The sequence below is a fragment of the Helicoverpa zea genome, chromosome 13 (assembly GCF_022581195.2).
Source record: "Helicoverpa zea isolate HzStark_Cry1AcR chromosome 13, ilHelZeax1.1, whole genome shotgun sequence".
NCBI classification, from domain to species: domain Eukaryota; kingdom Metazoa; phylum Arthropoda; class Insecta; order Lepidoptera; family Noctuidae; genus Helicoverpa; species Helicoverpa zea.
Genome location: NC_061464.1, coordinates 8,668,448 through 8,689,958, shown reverse-complemented (window position 1 = coordinate 8,689,958; position 21,511 = coordinate 8,668,448). Strand labels below are relative to the sequence as shown.

Sequence of the window (21,511 nt, the reverse complement as noted above, 5' to 3'; positions counted from 1 at the left end):
CGTAGAAACGTACGTTTAATATTGTTCAGTATTGTTATGAAGGTGATAGGATAGGAAGAGGTGGTCTGTTAGCGTCATCATCACAGACATCTTTTCAGATGAAAATCATAAAATTCTTAGTGACTGTGATTTAACAACATTCTTAATACTTAAAGATGCTGAATAATAAACACGTTACTAGTGGCATGGCTAATAAATAACCCTGTTTTTCATGAGAGTTACTCTGCGAAGATCCGACCGCAGCTCAACACACTGCGCAGTAGAATAATGTTTTCATGAGAACAAACCCGATGAGATCATAATGAAAGATAATTTTATATGCCATGTTTAATTAGACGTACTCTCGTGGAATGTTACTTGAATTTTCATTGTAATTAAGACTTGTAATCTGTGAAAACGGAGCTATAGAGTTTTTAATTATCCACAATCATTCCTGAAGGTCGCTCGCCATGGTTATTATTTCATGAATAATATTGTTGTTCTACTTCTTTGTTAATTCGTAGCATTGACGAATGAGGTTTGAATTTATTAAGCGCATATTATTGCACTAGACTAACGTCTGTTACACGATACAACAAAGCAGATGTTTACCAAGGGCTTCATTCAATATCGATATCACACCTTCATGATATAATTATGTTTCATCCTCGTAGCTAGGTCCACGTAATATGGTATCGATGAGAGGGTCCGCAAATCAGTGGCGCAGAACTAGGTACCAATCGCGGGCACGGCGCAACACTACTGTCATATTAGTCAATAGGTAGGCCATTCGCAAGCTAACGACACACTTGGAAGCCAGTCGTGAATGTATCGATTGACATCGATGGAAACGGAGCCGGGTCGGTGTCTGTCTACCTTGGGAATGGACCCTAACATGCTAACATTAGCTCTACCCGTACTGTTACACTGCACCGGGCAAATTGATGGTTTTCATTTGACGGGGTCGCACGAACAAGCACAAAAGCTATATCAGAACCGACCGTGAAAGTTAACGTTTCTGACCCGGAGATACAATATCCTACAGTGCATGGAGGTGAAAGTTTGTGACACTGACTAATCGATGTGACATCGAGCTGGGCCGCTTTAGTGGTTTTATAGCATGGCAAAACAGAAAAACTTTGCCGACTGCCAGTTCTGCTTTAAATTATACCAGAACAGTTTATGCGTGAAAGCAATTTCGAGGATAAACCGGTCCCGACAGGCGAAATGGGCAGAGTGAGTTTTGATAAGACGAGATTACCAGGCGCGAATGATCGGCATGGAGCTATCGACTTTGGCAATGTCGTCGTCGGTATGGCAACAGCGCGGGTGTTACGTAACGCGAGGGACGCGGGGAGAGAGCGGCATCGGGTTACTGACCTGTATGGTCCGTCGGTGCCAATTCACCCATCACATCACATCACGAAATCTTCATTGCACAAACACGATGCAACGCCGACTTGTGAACAAAAACAAGCGATCCTTCGCGCTGAATTTGCAAATGATGTCAAGGCGTATAATGTTCCCTCGGCTTGTGTACATTGTGCATACAACCACGCACCGATAAGAGTTTTTATGAAGGCGACGTTATGTAGTCAGATAAAAGTAGTCAAGTAAGTATCAGTATATGTAGGCATATACTGTAAGTAACAATTCGCAGAAGAAACATATTCGTTAGTCATTTCTTCAAATTAACAACTTCTTCGTCTTACTAGGAAAATATATTTTCATCGTTATAACGCGAACACGTTCGTCTGTTAACGGAACCTTGACTTTTCCAATTAAAAACAGAATAAACAGGAAACGCGAGCAGAATAATACAAGATTGTTAGAGTCCGTCGCAACATCCGGGAGTTACCGTCCTCCGTCGTTTTCCCACCTCAGAGTAAAGTAATGCGCAAGAGCAAGAGATGCGTAGCTTTTTTTTAAACGCAACCATCCGCAAAATCGCCACTTGAGGTCTGCCGAGTGGCAACGTCGCGCTGACAATAAGATAATCGTGACATTCAAGTGTCGGACCCATTTATTTATTATTCGTGTTGGCGACCGCCAGGAACACTGCAAAATCAAGTACTTGCATTCACCAGAAATTGCATCAAGTTTAGGGGGCAAAATCAGACATCCAATGACGTTCTACCAGGTATTCATCAACAAGAGCCCTCAGTTTAAAACAAGATTTGGTACTGCGGCTCAATTTTTGTTACTGGTAAAAAGTGGTCATGCCGCTGCGGGCCTCGGTAAGCAACCATCATCGCGATGCCAAATTTGGCACAAGCACGACTTGGCAACGTCGTACCAGCCGCTTGCTAAATGCACGTCGCTACTTTGCTCCACGTAAACAAACAGTATTGCGTCACACATCTATATATACAAAATTATACCCAATCAACTACAGAGTAGAGTCCTAAATGGAACAATAAAACTTTATAGTTCTGATTAATTTGATATTCACGAAAGATGATATGTAAAAAAATCATTTGAGACTGGAAATATCAGTCCAAATTGATTTTCAATAAAGCAAACAAGATGGTTTCGTTTCCTACATAAATATGCTAATTACGAATAAGCTGCGCCATTCGAACAGTGACCCCGTTTAAGCACATATAGGCTTCAGAATTAACTTGCAAATTACAGTATAAAAATCATAGAATTAAGACTGTTTATTTCTCTATATCGTTGGACATTAAATGAATTTTTGAAAGGCACAAGTCCAGCGTGACATTTTCTCCCCAGTTAAGTCCCTGTTGTATTCCCGGCGGCTCACGTTGTGCCATCACGAGGCCTCGGCTCCCATCCACGTGCCGGCTTACGCAAACATTTATATTATTTTTCACCTCGGAAGTTTTTTCAGTTTAAAACAAAATTGATTGGTCATTAAAATCTACTTCGACACTCACGCAAATTGAATTGTTCATGAGCTATTCATTAAATAACTTAATTAGTGAAGTTTCGGCGAAAATGCATTTGAAAAAAGGCTACTTGGTAATTTTGTCATTCAAGTAGCACCTTCCTGAATTTTAGTTGCATATAATCGCCAGTTGAGAATTCATTGTTTGGCAACACGCAAATCGCGTGTGATCACATGACAGAATGAAATGAGACTCAATGTGGGTCGCTGACAAAGATGCATTGGCTAAACAAAAGCTATTTGACTTTTGCAGCAAATTGAGAACGGCAATTTGCACCAAGTTTCGTAAGTCGATCTACCATACATACCTAAGTGGTTTGCGTCATGCTTTAACTTTCGCGTTTAAGGACCTTTAAGGGGCCATATTTTTCAAAAGTTTCAGATACAAATTCAGATAAAAATTGAAAGGCAAAGTCAACAGAATGGGTTGCTTCTGTGCACATAAGGTTAAATACACAATAAAGGACTGCAACCAATTTCGGTGTGTTCGTTTAAGCAGCCGCATGTCGGGCGTTACTTTCAAAAGTGCCCCAGATGTTGATTAACGGTAAAAAGACCATCTCGCGACAGATGCGCCACTGCATATTGTGGAAGTCGTTATTCGCAAGGGGGGTGTTTTAAAATTATCGCCGGCTGTTTTGGAATATCGTTAAAGTTCGAATTGTTCTCCCACAGAATGCGCCATTTAAATCCTTTACGGAATATATGACGAAAGATCCAAGGTTAACTACCATAGGCTTTCTTTAGAATAATCATCAATACCCAATTGAGGTGTATTTAAATATTTTATTATATGTGAGGTAATATTGAGAAAACCATTTATTAATGAAGGCTACTTGTTTCCTTTCATACAGTTAATAAGGTCCAGCAAGTTTGTTCATATAACAGCAAATATAGCGAATTGCTCCTGGGAAATCATTTGAGCCTTACAGCATTGCTTCAAAACTAAGTAAAGTTAACAACTTCAGAAAACTATGATAAAACTTGATTACACTTCTGGAAACCAGTTACATTCAGCCAAATTGTTACCTTGAGTAACACCAGACTGCTCAACTCAAACAATTACTTCGCCAAAAGTATTTGGCATACGTTTACGAGTACGAATATCAGTGATTTTAGATTCCAGTATCGAATCGTTGTTGCCATCAATTTACATGAAAATACGTATGGTTCTCCGCACCCTCTTCTGTAGAGCGAGTGTTGACTTGATTACATATTCATCAGATGGTCACCGCGTCACGGAAAATTAACTTCGCATGACTCCTTCATGTGACAATCCTGTTTGTACCGTCTTATATCAATTTTCATATCATATTCCGCGAAGACGGCGAGTGGAATATCAGATATGCTATCTTACATCATATGTTACACATTCTTGTTATGAACTAAATCGGTGACGCCGAAATAAAATTGTTTAGTGATAAAAATGTTATGAATAATTTAGTCAACAGGATTAGCTCTACACTGTTCAAGTGCCAACCTTTTGTTAAAATGTTTTTCTGTTAAAAATGTTGTTTGAGTAAAAAGTATTTCAGGTAATAAAATATTTAGAGTCTGTAATAAATGGTGATATGTATGTAGATTTGCTGTCGGCGAAAAAGGCCTGTTTGTTTCGACCCGTCCATCGGATTTACATTTTATCAGTTAATCTTCTGTATCCCAGAGATAAATCTGACTGAAATGGAAGGTCCCCATAGAGAAAGCTATTCTGTGAGGATATTGAGATTTAGGTGTTCAGACGATGTTAACTTATTCGTCTTTTGTTTGTTAGGTATGGCAAATCATGTCAGCTAAGAAAATCGCCGGATTCTTTTTCGACAAAATGTAAAAAAATGCTTTTTTTTTCTTCTATTTCTACCAAATCGATAAAACCAGTTGTTTATCAGTAACTGGTAGAGGTGACTGTGAGCACTGGTTAATGTTTTTATATGGAAATGTTGAAATAAAACTGGTAATCTTTTCTACGCAATATTATGAGTATTACAATATGTGGAATTTTCCGTGAATCGAAATCGGCGCTGTAGTGTAGAAAGTGTTAATTCTTTGCTTTCCCGTCACGTTATGTTCTCACATTTTCCCCAAGACAAAGAGAGTGCCAAAGAGACATTTTGTTTACGACGGAAAAAAACTTCAGATTAAGGCAGTCGATTACACTTGTAGCGTTTATTTAAGTCTACTCGAGTCTTGCGAGTAAAAATAACTTAGTTGTATAAGTAAATAACAAATTGATATAATTCTAATTAGGGAGCAATTTATTTCGACGCCGTTGCATTTGTTAGGAAAATGACAAAAACAATCATAATACCTGCATTTTGAGGAAAAGGAACTCAACAAAATATTAAAGCTGGTTATTTCATGGCTACACGTCTGGTTATTTTTTCAAAATTAAATAAAGTAACAGAAAATTTTGCAATCACGATTCCAAAAAATGTAGATAATTAACTAATTACAATCAGTTCGCGTATTCTCACCTTGTAGCCGCTGTTGTCAATGTGTGCGTGTGGTATTCCGTTATGTTGTTGCGTTTGTGTGGGGCTCAGTAGGCGGCGCTTCTTAGCTGGTTGCTGAAAGGCCGGCGATGCTGCCGGGCGGTACTCTGGCTGCGGGCACGAGGGCTGACTGCTGTGGTATTGCGACGCCGGCTCCGGGAACATGACATGCATTCCCTACCAACAAATTAAAATCATACGTTAAACATACACAGGAAAAGAACCTTACTTAGAACTATTGTGATACATGACACGGTACAAAAACGCTTCAAAAACCATTAGCGATGACATTTATTAAATTCTGATAATCTTCTTCTCCTTCGCGAGTCGATGGCAAACTTAAATCTAAATTTGAAACCTCAATATTAAAAGTCAAGCGACCAGAAATTAAAGACGCCGCTCGAGACAACGGCGCAATTTTAATATTTTTCGGCTTTTACAGCCAAGTAATTTCGCAGAAAGCGTCGTAAAAATCGAGTTTTCATTTGCTAAGAGCCACCATTACCGTGAAGCATGTCTCCGTTCCGTGAAGGCGACCCGTAAAGGCCTCGACGTGGAAACCCGCGCGACTTGCCTAACACGAGAAGGCATACTCATTAACAAATTGAGGAGCCTTTCCTAAACATGAAACTTAAGTCGAGGACATTAAGCGTAATGATAACATCTTTCCTTAGATCACCGCCATTAACCTACTCGTCTATCATTTGTAAGATACTTAATTTGAGCTAACGGAAACACCAAAGAAATATGAATTGAGCAAAACAATCTAGATTTACAATGAAACCCGATTCTCCTTGAGCAGTCCGTGAAATCCGCTTATTATAATAAAATCTCAGACGTAGCTTACAAGGTTTCCCTAAGCATTAAGCAATGGTTGGTGGGTGTTACATTAGCGGTGCGTTTTCTGCATTGTTTCCTAGCACTTTTGAAGCAAGACACGCAAAAAATGAGAGCGTTAAACTTAGTTTTTTTTCCTCTTCAAAAGTTAGTTTATTCAAATGAATACTGAATAGTCATGAAGATGGCGCGGACTTCTAAGTTCACACGGTCCCAGCTATCTAGCCGAGCTAAGCGACCAGAGAACACGCGGCAAAACAGATTTAGCGTTTGTTAATTAAACTTGTAACTTGGAAACTCGTTACGAGAGCGTTTAAACTTTAATATTGAGTAGAAAATTGCTGACGGATAAAATGTATCTTTGACTGCGTTTGCAATCTGCTAGTTATTAGATTTCCAGCAGTTACATGGATATCCTTAAGAATCAAAGATGCAGAAAAAGAAACAAGGACTTTCAAAGTAGCCAAGTTTACTTTATGCCGGATGTCTGGTCGTGAAATCTTAGGAATTTCATGACGTTTTCCGCGGCACTATATCATAATTTGGCATCATCGAAAATTGATAGTGTATCGTTCAAAACAATGCTTATTATATTTTAACTGATAATTTAAATGTCATTCAAGTCAAACCAAACTGCGTCAGAATATTCGTTTATAACTTTCATAAACAAAAGCCTAGAACCAACATTAGAATCATAGTTAAAAGGGTTAGTTGCGTGACTGTAAAAACTGAACTTCCAAATCTACAATCGTATTAACCTTTTACGAGGCGGGTCGCAATTTCCATACTAATTGTTCGCCACTTCCATAGTCGGGAGTTTTCTGTCCTCGATTCTAAGGGCATCCTTTCACAATCCGCTTACCAACTTTAAAATAAACTTTAACGTGTAAGACATATAGTGGAATTTCGGTAACTTTATATGCTACGTATTATTTTTGTAATTTCCCATGGCATACTCGATTTGATCTAATTTTCTTTGGCATATATCTCATTGGTTTATTTTGAAGCAATTATTTAAACTGACAAAATTTTGACTATCCATTTAATTTGAATATTCAAAATTCATGCTTCCAAAAGCTGCATCACAATAGATATTTCGGGTAGTTAAGACCGGCTGTATTTTGGGGTTACAAACGGTTTAGGGGCCGCATATCTATGATCGCCACACCAAATCCTCGTTGTGCGGAAGTGAAAATAGCTTTATGGTCGAATCCTATAATCCTATTGTGGTCAGAGAACAATGCTAGAACCGCCGGCGCCGAAACCTAAGTATTTATCGCGACTCCCATCGACTTTCTAAAGGCAAGCGTGGGTGAGACCGCCGGACATGTTACAAATGGTAAATTGGGCTCTTAAATGGGAATGAACAAGTCGTTACTACGTTTGTACGTATGTCCACGTAGCCCGCTTTTAGATAATGATCCCATAAGTTCGCGACTGGCTGCAGTCAACAGAAAGCCAGTCTAATAGAGCAAGTTGTTCAACATGTTTATTCTGACGTGTCCTGAATTATGAGCTAAGCTAGACCGCCTTTTAAACACGATCGTTCATGCATTAATAGCACAGCTCGTTTTTATAATCGAATTCATCCGTCATTACACCTGAATAGTCTATTGTTTGTCGACGATATGCAGAGTACATGTTCCTAAGACCTAGGTATTGCACAAGCATTTTTACAACGTCTATTTAGTGATGTACTGATAAGAAGACAATACATCGAGATGCCAACAAACAATGTATGATTTACCGACATACATAATGAGGCTGTAAAAAATGAGCGCGCCCAAATTGATATGTAAAATCTATAATCGATACTTTGTGTAAATGCCCACAATTAGATGGTTTATGTTCAAAACGTGACGTTGAAATGACATGTACGACATGAAGAATCATAATAAGGGGCATTATTGTGGACAGAACGTGAATATATTTTTTATACAAGAGAATTTCATGACATTCATATTAGGAAAAATTATATGATTTACACGCATAGGTATCTACAGAAAAACTATGTAATAGAAATAAATATATTACTGAGGCTCATCTGTCAAAAAAGAACTCTTATTTCATCAGTATCCTTTGATTGATTGTTGGGAAGACTGCAAAATGTATCGTATACTTCATAATACTTAGGCAGGTGCTCACTTAGAGTAGACAGTACATAAAAGTGGATCTCTCCATATGTATTTTAAGATGGGGCTTCTATAGTTTTCCTTTCAGTCTGAACAAATTCAAGGTCACACTGAATGAGCGTTACAGGAAAAGTTGTTCTGCAGTTCATTATTCTGCAGAAGGCAACATAATAAACATAACCCATGTTATTTACCTCATACTATGTTTGTATTACAACGTATATTCGCACTTTATCGGTACACGTGCGTAATAGCTATCACAATTTACGCACACATTACGTAAACTCGGTGTAAACTATAATCTTGGGTTCAAAGAATCTCCTAGGTATTCGATATTTTCTCTTTCAGTGCTACTGGATTGTTTGAAAGAGTTACCGCGGCCCTGATACAAAAAAGGCTCCAGAAGGAACAATGATTGTAGTCAGTAAGTCTGTCACTTCTTTAAATTCAAGATAGGTTTTTCATACCATCATACCAGGTCCAGAGCCACTTAAAATTAATGAGTATGGAATCAATATCGAATATCATCGCCGTAAAATACATTATGGAAGAGGTATTTCTTGCTAACTAGATGCAAAATATCCAACTTACGTAGATGAACACCTGTATAAATTTGCCGCGAACTGCCAAATATTATCTGCGTTTACAACAGCGAGTTACGTACGAACTATGTTTTCAGTGTTGGCAAAAACAACACAATTCGCTGTAACACGAAAGTTCGTCGGTAAGTGGAGCAACGAATAAAATACCAAGAGTTACTTAGCTAGATACCCTTTCAGATTACAAATTATTCTTACAGAAATGTGCTATTGTTTCAAAGTGAAAGTCGAAAATCAGAACGAACGGAAAATTAGTATAGAATTTCAAATGAAATTGGTATCTTTGCCGCTTATCGCCGAAAGTTTATGTAGACTTACGTTTCAGATCAGTTTTTGATATACTTCAGCAAGTCTTTCTACTTTGTCTTCGTAATCTATCGATAGCGCGAACAACAAATTACATATTATGAACTTATAAATAACTTCGCATAGCACTTCGTCCAGACATCGGTTGCAACTATGTAGGTACATAATATAATCTGTAAGACAACTCCAAGTAGGTATCCGTTGGAACATGAACTATTGGAACATGATATGCCAGTTGCCACTCCGCCAGGCATTCACCTCTAATCTGACACCAGGTCATCAAACTGAGGGTATAAAAATGCTTGTTTTGTCTTTGTGTTACGAAATCTTGGAGACTCCTTTTAAATTTAGCCCAGTGTCTGTCCATTATGATGAGAAAAGAGCCCCAAACAATCATCGAACCAACTGCTGAGAATGGTTTGGACTTTCTGACCTACCTTGAAAAAAAAAATATATACCTATCTTGTTTTAAGAGTCCTTTGTGGTGTGCTAGGACTGCGTAACTTACGTACAATCCCCCAGCAACGATTAAAGAACCTTATACGTTTTTGACTGTAAATAAGACCTGAATATTTTTGGGATATATTATCTTTTTTTCTTTTCTTTAAATATCAGACATTGCAGAACAGTTCAGTGCCGTTGTTTTTTACGTATAATTCTTAACGTATTTCAATAATTCGAGAGTTGAGAGCAATTCAAGGTTTCGGCCGAAGTTCGTCACGTTTGCACGAAGTAGCCAAGAAAATAATTGAAATTAGTGTAAAATAACTGATTAAAGAACTGTCTAAATTCTGTCTAGAGTGAGACGACTGTGGTATTTCACATTAAATGCTAAGGATGATTGAGAATGGTTGAGGGGTAAACTCTGATAATGAATTCCGTAAAACGGTGATATATTGGGGACTTGAGGAGCCGCCTCTTTATTTTTGGTATCATGGTTCTTTTATTTTTATTTGGTGTATGGTACTTAACAATCTCACCTGCATGCCAACGCACTATCAGGAGCTATGAATCAGAATTGTGACGTCATAAGTCAACACGTTACTCATGGTACCTATAGCCTCTCTATGCCGATTATTATGGTTATAGAACACCATAATACGGCCATAGGTACGTAAGTAGCAGTCTGTTTACCAGCACCTATAAATCATATTTTTAAGATCGGGGCACTGATAAAAATTGCTCACATCTTGCTTCATCTTAACTTTGTTACGTTATCAGAGTTATCCAACGCGAAAAGACAACTACGCAGGTACGTTTAATACTTAGCTGACATTTGAATATTTCTGACATCAATTTAAGTAGAATATTATGCAATCTGTTTGTGTTGAAACTTGTTTCAATCGCTATTTTTTTAATTCCATAAAGTGAATTCGTCTGGCAAGTTATTAATGTTTTCATACAATTTCTGAAGAAAAAAAAGAAAATAGGAAACAGCTGGCGTTGTTTATCAAATTCATGACTAATTAATTATCAATATCAGAGTTCAAAATACCTAAAACAATATGGTACGAGTTTCAAAGGTTGTGCTGTTGTATAAAATAATAAAAATATCGATAAAACAGAACAAAAATCATACTAAGTATCTTGACGCGTGTCATATTGCTATCTTAATACTGATAGTAGGGGAGGCCTAGAAGGGATTTTGGGATTTACTCAAGCGCGGCAGATTAGTATATAGGGAGGTACCTATTACCTCATTTAACACCTCCACCAAGTATAAGCCCTGTATATGTAGCCGCGTGTCTAGAATAAAGGATCAGATTAGTAAAAAAAAATATATCATCTGACATTCTCCAGCGCGTCAGATTAAGATAGGGTAAGTTAGTTATATGCTAAAAAGTGTATATTCCACTAATCTGACAATTTGCGATTGACGATAAGAAGTAGGAAGGAAGCAAACTTGTAAAAAAAAAACGTCATCTTGACTTTCTCGAGCGCGGCTAATTTTTTTTTTATTTTGAAGGGAATAATTCAACGTTCACGAAAAATATATAATCTGACGATTCCCGTAAGCCGAAGTAAGGAAAATTAATCGATAAAGTTTAAAGCGTGCAGCTACGTGATGCCGGTATTCTCCTCTCAGGTTTCTATTCCTCTCTCTCTTTTTTCAATTCAATTCATTTGCAATAAGTGTTGGTACATTTTGGGTCTTAAATAATCTACACTAATATTATAAAGCTAAAGAGTTTTTTTGTTTGATCTCGCTAATCTCAGGAAGTCATACATAATATGCATATATACTGTTTTTAACGAAGACGATTCATTTTATTGGATACTTTCGTTAAATACGTGTGCCTTCCAGTTGCATTGTTTGTCTATCGTGATACCGAGAAATGCCATTTCGTATACTTCTTGTAATTTATGTCCTCTATAATTACTCTTTATAGTCTTCTTTTTATACAGTCGTGGTGGCCTAGTCATCCGGTTAGACTGGAAGCCGACCCCAACATAGTTGGGAAAAAGGCTAGGCAGATGATGATGAGCCTTATTTTTTTATCTATATGTATTAAATTGAATAAAATTAGTTTTTGTAAGATTTACGCGTAGATAATTCCGTCAAGCCATGTTATTATAGATTCAATTGTATATCCAAATTTCAATCATTAGCACCACAGATTAAAATTATAGATAAACAGTCTCTCCGCCTCCTTGGGGCTCCCATCCTAGACCAATCTTTTTCTACATTTATTTCGGAAAAAAATGATAATTTCATCGATATTTCGGAACGCCTACAGAAAATATCAATGCATTCGGCCATCACAATTATTCGACACTGCTGTTTTGGTCCTAAATTTACACATTACCTCCGTTCTTCTCATCTCTTTAAACATAGCCACCGTACACATTGCCCATCCGGATGGGAGGTCTCGGCGTCCGCAAAATTACCAGTATTAGTTTACCGGCATTCATATCCTCGGTTCACGGCACCGAGAAATTAACCAGGAATATTCTTACTCCAACACTGGCTGATTTCGAGGTGCCGTATTTAGCCGAGGCTATGGATGCATGGAAAATTACTTGCCCGAACGAAAATTTACCCAGCAACCCGTCTTCCCAAAGACAGTGGGATGAGCCGCTCTGCAGAGTAACCCGAAATAGTTTGATAGAAACGGCAATTACTCCTGCTGAGCGAGCGCGCCTACTGGCTGTGGGTAGATGGGAGTCGGGGCTTTGGCTTCAGGCACTACCGTCGTCAAACATTGGCACCATGTTTGACGATACAACTTTCCGCCTCGCTACTTGTTTACGTATAGGAGCACCGTGCTGCTCCCCTCATCGCTGCCACTGTGGTGAGGCTGTCACCAGCCGCGGACACCACGGCCTGTCGTGCAGCCGCAGTGCGGGCCGTATTGCGTGGCATGCAAACATAAATGACATTATACGTCGAGCTCTTGTTGCCGTCGGGGTACCAGCTGTATTAGAACCAAACGGCCTGGCACGCGACGACGGTAAGAGACCAGACGGCATGTCGTTATTCCCTTGGAAGATGGGTAGGCCTTTAGTATGGGACGCAACCTGTGTCGATACTCTTGCGCCATCACACCTTCCAAGTTCTGCGTGCTGTGCTGCTGCTGCCGCTGCGGCTGCGGAGAACCTCAAGCGGCGGAAATATAGTGGCCTTGTCGGAAACTATATTTTCGAACCGTTTGGGGTTGAAACCCTCGGGTCGTGGGGTCCGAATGCCCACATTCTATTTAAAGATCTTTCTAGGCGACTGGTTGACGCTTCTCGTGACCAGAAGGCTGGCTATTACCTTTTTTTTTTTTTTTTTTTTTTTTTTTATCGACCTAAAATCATCAAATGACCCCTCCCGCTGTGGGTTAGCAGCGGTGAGGGAGTGTCAGACTCTTACTGACTAAAATCGTCGTGTTCCGTCATAGGCCTTTTATGTACCAGGGCCGCGGTATCTCTTTCGAACAACCCGCAGCCCCGGCAGGCCTTGGCCCTGCTGGGCCCCGCTGGGGTTGCTGACATCTCTTTGAGGAGCGCGTGGAACAACGCGCGCCGTCGACACGGGTCTGTCGTCTAGAAAGACAGAGGGACGATGAGCCACCCGAACTCACCGCCCACAGACCCACGCCTACGGTGGCCGGGAGTCATCTCGCGACACCCGGCGCCCATGGTGTCTACCTGGTCCAGCGCGGCGGCCGGGATGAGAGGTGCGAACTCTCTGGCGTTCCGCCTCCTCCTTCTCGAGCATGATCGCTTCGCAGAAGGAGGCGACGGCATCCCATTCCCTCTCGCCCCGGACCATGGCCTGAACCAGGGCCGGACGCGAGAGGTCGCCGCCGCCCAAAGCCTCAACGAGGACCCGGCGGTGCCCCTCCCATGCGGGGCACACCTGGACTGTGTGGTCCACCGTGTCCTCGGGGCTGTCCGCACAATGGTGACACCCGGGCGCCTCCTCACGACCGATGCGGTGCAGGTACCTCCCGAAACAACCGTGTCCGGTGAGGACCTGCGTCATGCGGTACGTGAGGGCGCCGTGACTCCTCCCGAGCCACTCCTCAAAGAGGGGACTTACCGCCACGATGGTGGCGTGCCCTGCACTGGGTTGCGACAGTCGCTCCCTCCAGGCCACCATGAGATCGCGCCGGAGCTCCGCCCGCTGCGCGACAACTTGCCGCGGCAACGGGGTTTCTCCCCGGCGCTGAGCCTCCTCGCGCCAGTCGTACAGGCGCAAGAAGACCCTCGCCTCCAGATCCCACGGTGGCAGTCCAGCAAGTAGGCCAGCTGCTTCGCGGGAAATCGTGCGGTACCCCCGGATTAGCCTAATGGCTATCACCCTTTGGGGCACGTTCAAATAGTGTAAAGCCCGCGGCCGTTCCGAACGTGCCCATACCGGGGCCCCGTAAAGGGCCATGGACCGCATGACCCCCGCGTAGAGTCTGCGGCAGGGGGCGTTTGGGCCGCCCAGGTTGGGCAGGAGCCGCTTGAGTGCAGCACCTGCCTTCTCCAGTTTGGGGCCCAAACGTCGGAAATGCTCAACGAAGTTCCACCGGCCGTCGAGGACGAGTCCCAGGTATTTCATCGCCCTCTCGACGCCGATGGTAACCCCCCCCACCGTGACCTGGGAGCCTGAAGGTGGCGCGTTCCGAAGCCCATGAAAGCACATGGCCTCGGATTTGTGCAAGGCCACCTCCAGGCCCAGCAGCTGGATCCTCTCGATGACTGTCGCAACCCCGCGCGTCATTATGTCGGCCGCCTCCTGGTGCGACCTCCCTTGTGCCAGAACCAGCGTGTCGTCAGCGTAGCAGACCACGCTGACGCCGCTAGGGAGGTCGGCGCGCAGCACCCAGTCGTAGCCGATGTTCCACAAGAGCGGCCCCAGTACCGACCCCTGCGGAACACCGCACGACATCTCTCGCCGGTTCCATTCCCCATTGTGACCGGGGTAAATGATGGACCTATCCGACAGATAGGCCTCGACCACGCGACGAAGGTAGGTCGGCACCCGGTGATACCGGAGTGCCTCCCTAATGCAACTCCAGGGAAGGGTGTTGAAGGCGCTGGCGATGTCAAGAGACACCGCCAAGACGACCCCCCCCCGGGACACAGCATCCCCCGTCGTGAGAGCTCTCACGCGCATGATGGCGTCCACCGTTGAGCGCCCCTTGCGGAAACCGAACTGGTGGTCCGCAAGGTCCGGCCCTATCCCCCCAAGGTGCGCGACGAGGCGGTGTGCGACAACTCGCTCAAAGAGCTTGCCCACCTCGCTGAGCAGCACGATAGGCCGGTATGCGGACGGAGAGTCCGCAGGGCGCCCCGGCTTCCGTATGAGGACCAGTTTCCCTGTCTTCCAACGAAGTGGGAACTGGCCCCTCTCCAAGCATGCGCTGAGAAGCCCCCTAAGTCGAGGCCCGAGAGCCTCAAGGGCCAGGACCCAGGCCTTGCCAGGCAGGCCGTCAGGCCCTGGGGCGGTGTTTTTGGCTTTCAGCCTAGCCACCGCCACTCTCAGGTCCACCCCAGTCACCTCGGGGACATCGTCGTCGTCGGAAGTGTGGTCCGTCGTTGACACCGCGGGTTGCAGAGCCATGGGCGGGGGAGAGTGTTCCCCGCCCGAAGGGAACAGAGCGCTCACCACCTCCTCCACCAGCTGAGGCCGAAGACTCTGGGTCAGCGGGGGGGCCCATGGGCGGAGCTTGCCCCGCACCATTTTGTACGGGCGCCCCCACGGGTCCCTGTCCAGAGACCCCAGCAGCTCCGCATTGGCCACCTCCTTGGCCTGGATGATGGCCAATTGGAGGGCGGTCTTCGCAGCTCTGTATCCCTCGTACAGCTCTGCTTCCCTGGCTTCTGCATCCGGAGGGCGGATGCGCAGCCTGCGGTGTCTGGTGTACAGGTGCCTCGCAGCGACGAAGGCGGCGAAGGCGAAGGGCGGCGATCTCGCAAGACCACCAGTACACCTGGCGTCGGGCGCGTCCTGGCGGGGCTCGGGGCATGGCCACGTCACAGATCTCGGACATGGTCTCCCGGAACCACTCCGCCTCGTCGTTGATGTCGGCGGGCCTGTCCGGTGATGACACCCAGGCCTGCACGACTGAGGCTTCCAGGAGAAGCTCCCGGTCCAGGTGCCTCAGCGCCCAACGTGGACCACTCGGGGTCTGCAGGACCGGCGCGCTAGGGTTCTGGGCGGAGACGTCAAACCGGATGTACCGATGATCGGAGTAGGTCTCCACCCTCTCCTCCACGCGCCAGTCAAAGACACGCGGCAGCAGAGCGGGGCTGGCGAACGAGATGTCCACCACTGACTCGCCCCACATCCGTACACACGTGGGGACAGAACCCCGATTGAGGACGACCAGGCCTGCTTCCAGCGCCCAGTCCTCCACCATCCTACCCCGTGCATCTGTGCGTCGGGAACCCCAGGCCAAGTTCTTGGCGTTGAAGTCCCCTAACACTATCACGGGGAGGGAATAACTTCCGACGACGACGGACAACTCCAGGAGGGAGTTGTGGAACTCGGCGAGAGTTCGGCTCGGGGAGAAGTACACCCCCACGACGACTATTTCCCCGAACCGTGCTGCGACGCAACCCCTTCCACTCTTCACCCCTTCGAGGGAAGGAGTACCAGCGGCGGCCGACGATATGATGGTCACTGAGCCGCTAAGGTCCTTAACCCAGTCATCCCTGGGAAGGACAAAGTACGGCTCAGCGACCACGGCGATGTTGATCGACCACTGCGCCATGCTTTGGAGCAACAGATCCTGGGCACGGGCGCAGTGGTTGATGTTCGCCTGGAGGAAGCGTAGTGGAGCCAGGCTAGCACTCTATCACGTCTTCCTCCTCTTCAGACGCGGGCGCTGCGGCAGCAGCAGTGGCGACGGCGACAGCGGCGGCAGCGTTGGGGGCGGCGGCGGCCGCAGGAGCTGCGGTGGTGGCCACTGCGGAGGTGGCGGCGGTGGCAACGACGGACGGCCGACCCTTGCCCTTACTCGGCTTGGCGGGTGGGGCACAGGTCTTGCTCCCCGCCCGGTGTTCGGCCGGCTTGCCAGCAGCCGCACATGCAGAGCAGTGCGGCGTGGCGCTGCATTCCACGGCCTTGTGACCGGGCTGACCGCAGCGGAAACAGAGGGCGCTGCGGTCGACCTCCGAGGTGCAACGGACACCCACATGATGCCCGACGTGGCATCGGAAGCACCTCAGCGGTCTGGGGTCAAGCAGCTTAACCTGCGCCGACACCCAGCCGACCAGCAATCTTCGGCCGTCAACAATGTTCTTGGCCGCCGTCACGGGGCAGCTCACCGTGATGGTGCACGTGCCCCTGAAGTCGGGACGTATGGTGCCCGCCTTGACTTCGTCGGCGGAGCACCCACCCGTCCTAGCGACGGCGGCCACTACCTCCTCCGCAGTAGCTGAGTCGTCCAGGCCCATGATGCGCAGATCCGCGCACTTGTGGGGCCTGGAGACTCGGGCGTCGTCCGCACTTATGGACGCCCTAAGCCTCTCGGCTAGAGCGTCTGCGGCGGGCCCACTGGCCGCTCCTGGGACCTCCAGCATTCGGGCGCCCGTTGCGGTCACCCTGAGCCGGAGGCCGGAGGCGATACCCAGCTCCTGCAGGTTCACCGCCTCCTTTGCTTGGGCGAGCACGTCGCGGTACGACACGCCCCTTTTGACCGCGTCCGGCTGTAGTGTGACTACTACAGCCGCGGTTTTGGGGGCGCGGAGTTTCGCCGCGGCGGCTCGCTCCCTGCGCCGCTGTTTCTGGGCCTTCTTTTTGGCCGCTTTGGCCGCCCTCCGCCTCTTTTTCTTTTCCCCCACCACCTGCCACTCAGACTCAGTGGCAGAAGAGGTAGGGGCCGCAGACGGTGTCGGCTTTGGAGGGCGTTTCGCCACTGGTGCCGACGACGGAGCCGGTGCTGACGTTGGCACCGGGGGCCTCTGCGCCTGGACCGCCCTTGCGGTCTTGGGCTTTGGCTGAGCGGGCGCCCTCCTGGTCGGTCCGTTCGGCGCCGCGACAGGGGGCTTGCTCGGCGGTCCCCTTCTGGGTGGGGGTGCCGCTGCAACCGCAGCCGCATAGGAGGCCCTTTGGGCCGCTGGGGGCTTCGACGCCGCGAGGGGGGGGCGCAGAACCCTGCCCTCCAGGACTGAGAAGCGAGCCTGGAAGGCCGCCATCTCCTGACGGACTAGGGCCAGGATCTGGCTCTCAGCCGGCGCAGTCTGCGCCTGTTGCCTGGCCCCGCCGCGCTCCGCCTCCTGCTCGCGCATCTTAGCGAGCTCCGCCCGGAGACTCCTGTTCTCCTCCACGAGAGACTCCAGGGCGGCCGTCAGACGAGCCACCTCCTGCTGCAGTTTGGCCAGCTCGCTCACGGGAGCCCGGCCAAAGTTGCTCACCGCTGCGGCGGTGATGGAGGCGGTGGCGGCCTCAATGGCGCCGTCCTTGCTGGCCTTTTTTCTTTTTAGGGCCACCTGCCTGATGGCGGACTCCACCGTCTTCTCGAAGTCCGCCCTCCGCTCCCGGTCGGAGCCGATGGCCGACTCCTCCTCGGAGGAGGAGCTCAGATGAGCCGCTCCTCCGCCACCCACAGAAGCCCCAGCGGACCCTTCGCTGACGGGCCTCCTGGCGACCTTTTTGGCCGTGGCCCCGCGACCACCAGAGGAGGACCCGGGGTCTTCCCTCCTCCTCTTGAGGAAGGCGTCGGCCCGGTGGTCCTTCTTGTTGCGGGGGAGCTTAAAACCCCCCGCATACCCCTCGCTGGACACGGACTCGGATTCCGAGTCCTCATCCCACTCCTTTTCGTCTTTTTTGTTTGTTTTTAAAGTTTGTGAATCCATATACGTCCCACGAGAATGAGAGCAACTAAACGTCGACCCCGGCAGTGGCCTCATACCGGGGCAAGCCTACATACTGTTGGGGGCGGCTGGCCCCAACAGGGGGGAGCGCTAACGACCGTGTCCCCCACGGCCATTCATCCCCTCGCCGCGCTCCCGAAACTTGGGATTGGGTGGTTTTTTATCAAGAGGTGTCCTTCCTCTGGGCCGGGCGATTAAGCCAAGCCCTCGGCGGCGGCATTATACATGCCTCCGTCTGCTGTCCGGCCAACCCGGCTCAGCAAACCCGCCGAAAGGTTTGCTCTTCGTTGTACGAAGAGCAAACGACCACCGCTTTAGTGCGCCTGCACCTCCGCGGGTATGGCCGCATCCTTGCCATGTCCACTAGCGTCGACTGGTCAGGAGCGGCCCCTCCCTGGGTCCCTCTTTGTCTGGCCTCTCCCCTGAACCTTTCCGGCATGAGTAACTCTACCGGCAGAGCTTCAGGATCATTGAGGCACGCAAGCCCCACCACGACGACAACGTGGGGACCCCCTCGGTGGGGAGGCTGGCTATTACCTCGGACAAAGAATCAGCATGGCGATCCAACGAGGTAATGCTGCCAGCCTCTTGGGCACGCTCCCAGTTGACAGCGATGGGGACGAATTTTTTGTCGCTTTTTAGTTGTTTGTTTTACTAGGATAGTTTTTGATTTTTATTGTAAATATGTATTGTAAATATTAGTATTGTAATTAATAAATAAACATTCAAGAAAAAAACAAAAAAAAAAAAAAAAAAAAAAAATTGTATTGTTTATGTCACATGTATATTTATCAATGTCATTATAATTCAATGTAATTATTATAGAAATTTATGTAATGTATGAGCAGATTGGTACACTCCGCCAATAGCAATTTCATACATATCATTGGATAGGCCTTTTTATCTAAAATAACCTTTATTATGACAGCTTTGTTGAAATGTTTGTCCGTTCTGGGATATAGATCAAAAAGTGTGTAAAAGTTAAAACTAAATAATCTATTGATATCTCAAGTTTTAAAGGAATACCAAAGTGCTACAACGTGTATGTCTTGTAAGTACTAAGTACTTGCTGTGCAGACATTGGTGTCCAAGATAAACTTGACAGTAAATACAAACTTAGACAAGTTGCATTGGTACTTGCCTGACCTGGAATCGAATCCACATACTTGAGAGGTTGGTTCTTTACCCACTAGGCCACCACGACTTAGATAATGATTATAACAAAATTAAAAAACAACGACATTGGTGTTAATTTTTCAAAGAAAATTAGGTTACAGTATTGATTATTATTAGTTTTAAAAACTTTCCATTGTCAGATTAAGCGAGTCTCTCCAGATAATCGTCAGATTATAAGATGATTACGTTAAGGGTACATAAATGAACCATATATATCTTAATCTGACGCGCTCGAGTATTTCAAAATGGCGATTTTTTTTTGCAATTTCAAATAATGGCCACGAGTTTAGGTCACGTCTAAATCGTCAGATTATTGCATAAGAGACTTCGTTTTGGTTCACTTAACACCCCTTTTGAAAATCTGTCGCGCTCGATAAAATTATTTTTTTTCCCATTTTTAACCCTTACCTACGACCACCCCCACCATGGACACAGTCAGATTAATATACGTATGTTTTCAAAATGACGTACGACGTGCATGCTATTAATATCTGACGCGCTCGAGTATGTCCACGCAACTGTTTTTTTTTACATTTTTGAAAGTTTATAGCCGCTCCACCCACCGATGAAAGTGTGTGTATGTCAGGACATTTTTTTCTTCTTATCATCTAAGCTTCGCAATCTAATAGGTCTCATTGACGCTCGAGTCACTCCCGGTTTAGCACTCTTGCCTCCCCTACTATGAAAAATTATATCTTGTTAGTTGTTAACCTGTAAAGATAAGCATTTAACTCTATTCTTGAATAGATAACCATATTATTTTAAGTACCTAAGTACCCTATAACTTGTTTGCTATAGATTTTTTTCAAATAAGATCATCTACGTAGCCTATTCTCACTCAACTTTTGTTGGGACTCGGTTTTCAGCCCTACGTTACCAAATGCGTGATTCGTAGTTCCTAATGTAATCAAATTCTTGGTATGTCTTAACCACTCATTTATTTTTACGAATATTTAAAAGGAACCATATTATTCATCGCCCATCCATCTGTACAAGCTTTTGCATAAATAAATACGTACAGAATAATCATCTTTCAGACCCTACAAATCCAGCTAGAAATCCTATATCTAGCATGAATAAAATTAAATCTAGTTTTCATCGTCAGCCTCGGTGCGTGCGCGCAGCTAACAATGAATGGTTGCCGTTATGCGTTTCGGTTTTCTGCCGACAATAGGCGTATACGTAACGGTGAATGCGACATTTCACGATACAGCTCGACTGAGGCCTAGTTCACCGAAGATATAAACGTCAGTTTTATCAAAACGACTCTTTAGGATGCCCGCCCAAGACAGATAATCAGTTCAATTCATCATCGATTTCATCTAGGAATGAAATAGAACACATTGAAACCAACGCGGCGCAAAGCAAACTTCTTTAAAAAGTCGGTCTGAAAATCCTAGTTGAAATTAAAACATCCTACAAAAAAAATTGGACCCATTATCTATCCAACAAAAGTCTGACGTGGACAGGCAGGCTTACTATGAACTTTCACATTTATTTTTTAAGAAAAACGGACGTTTATATTGTCTGTGAACTGATGCCTGAGGATTTGAGGTGGCGTGACCTTTTGTTACTCTATATCTGTTATGTTAGAAGCGTAGGTGTTAAGTTACTTTTGATAAAGAGACTGAAATAGCTTTTATGACCAAGAGTTAGGGCATATGGGATTCCCTAAGGGGAAATACTGTTGGTGATAGGGAAGTGGGAGTATGTTAAGCATATGAACAGGCTTGTTAAGTATGATCATGGTCAGAATTTTCGAGTTTATCAAGGTCTGACAAATAAACA

General features: G+C 45.7%; 1 protein-coding gene across 12 annotated transcripts in view; it reads right to left on the bottom strand.

Moving 5' to 3' along the window:
- Positions 1-21,511, bottom strand: part of LOC124635917 (homeodomain-interacting protein kinase 2) — a 107,400-nt gene that overhangs the window by 83,894 nt on the left and 1,995 nt on the right. For 10 of the 12 annotated variants that reach the window (XM_047171873.1, XM_047171883.1, XM_047171877.1 and 7 more), the window contains exon 2: positions 5,359-5,553. In XM_047171873.1, coding sequence (XP_047027829.1) covers positions 5,359-5,550 — 192 coding nt within the window. In that variant the 5' untranslated portion in view covers positions 5,551-5,553. Of the gene's footprint in view, positions 1-5,358; positions 5,558-21,511 lie in introns of all 12 variants that reach the window. The other 2 variants (XM_047171876.1, XM_047171881.1) reach the window with 1 other exon arrangement.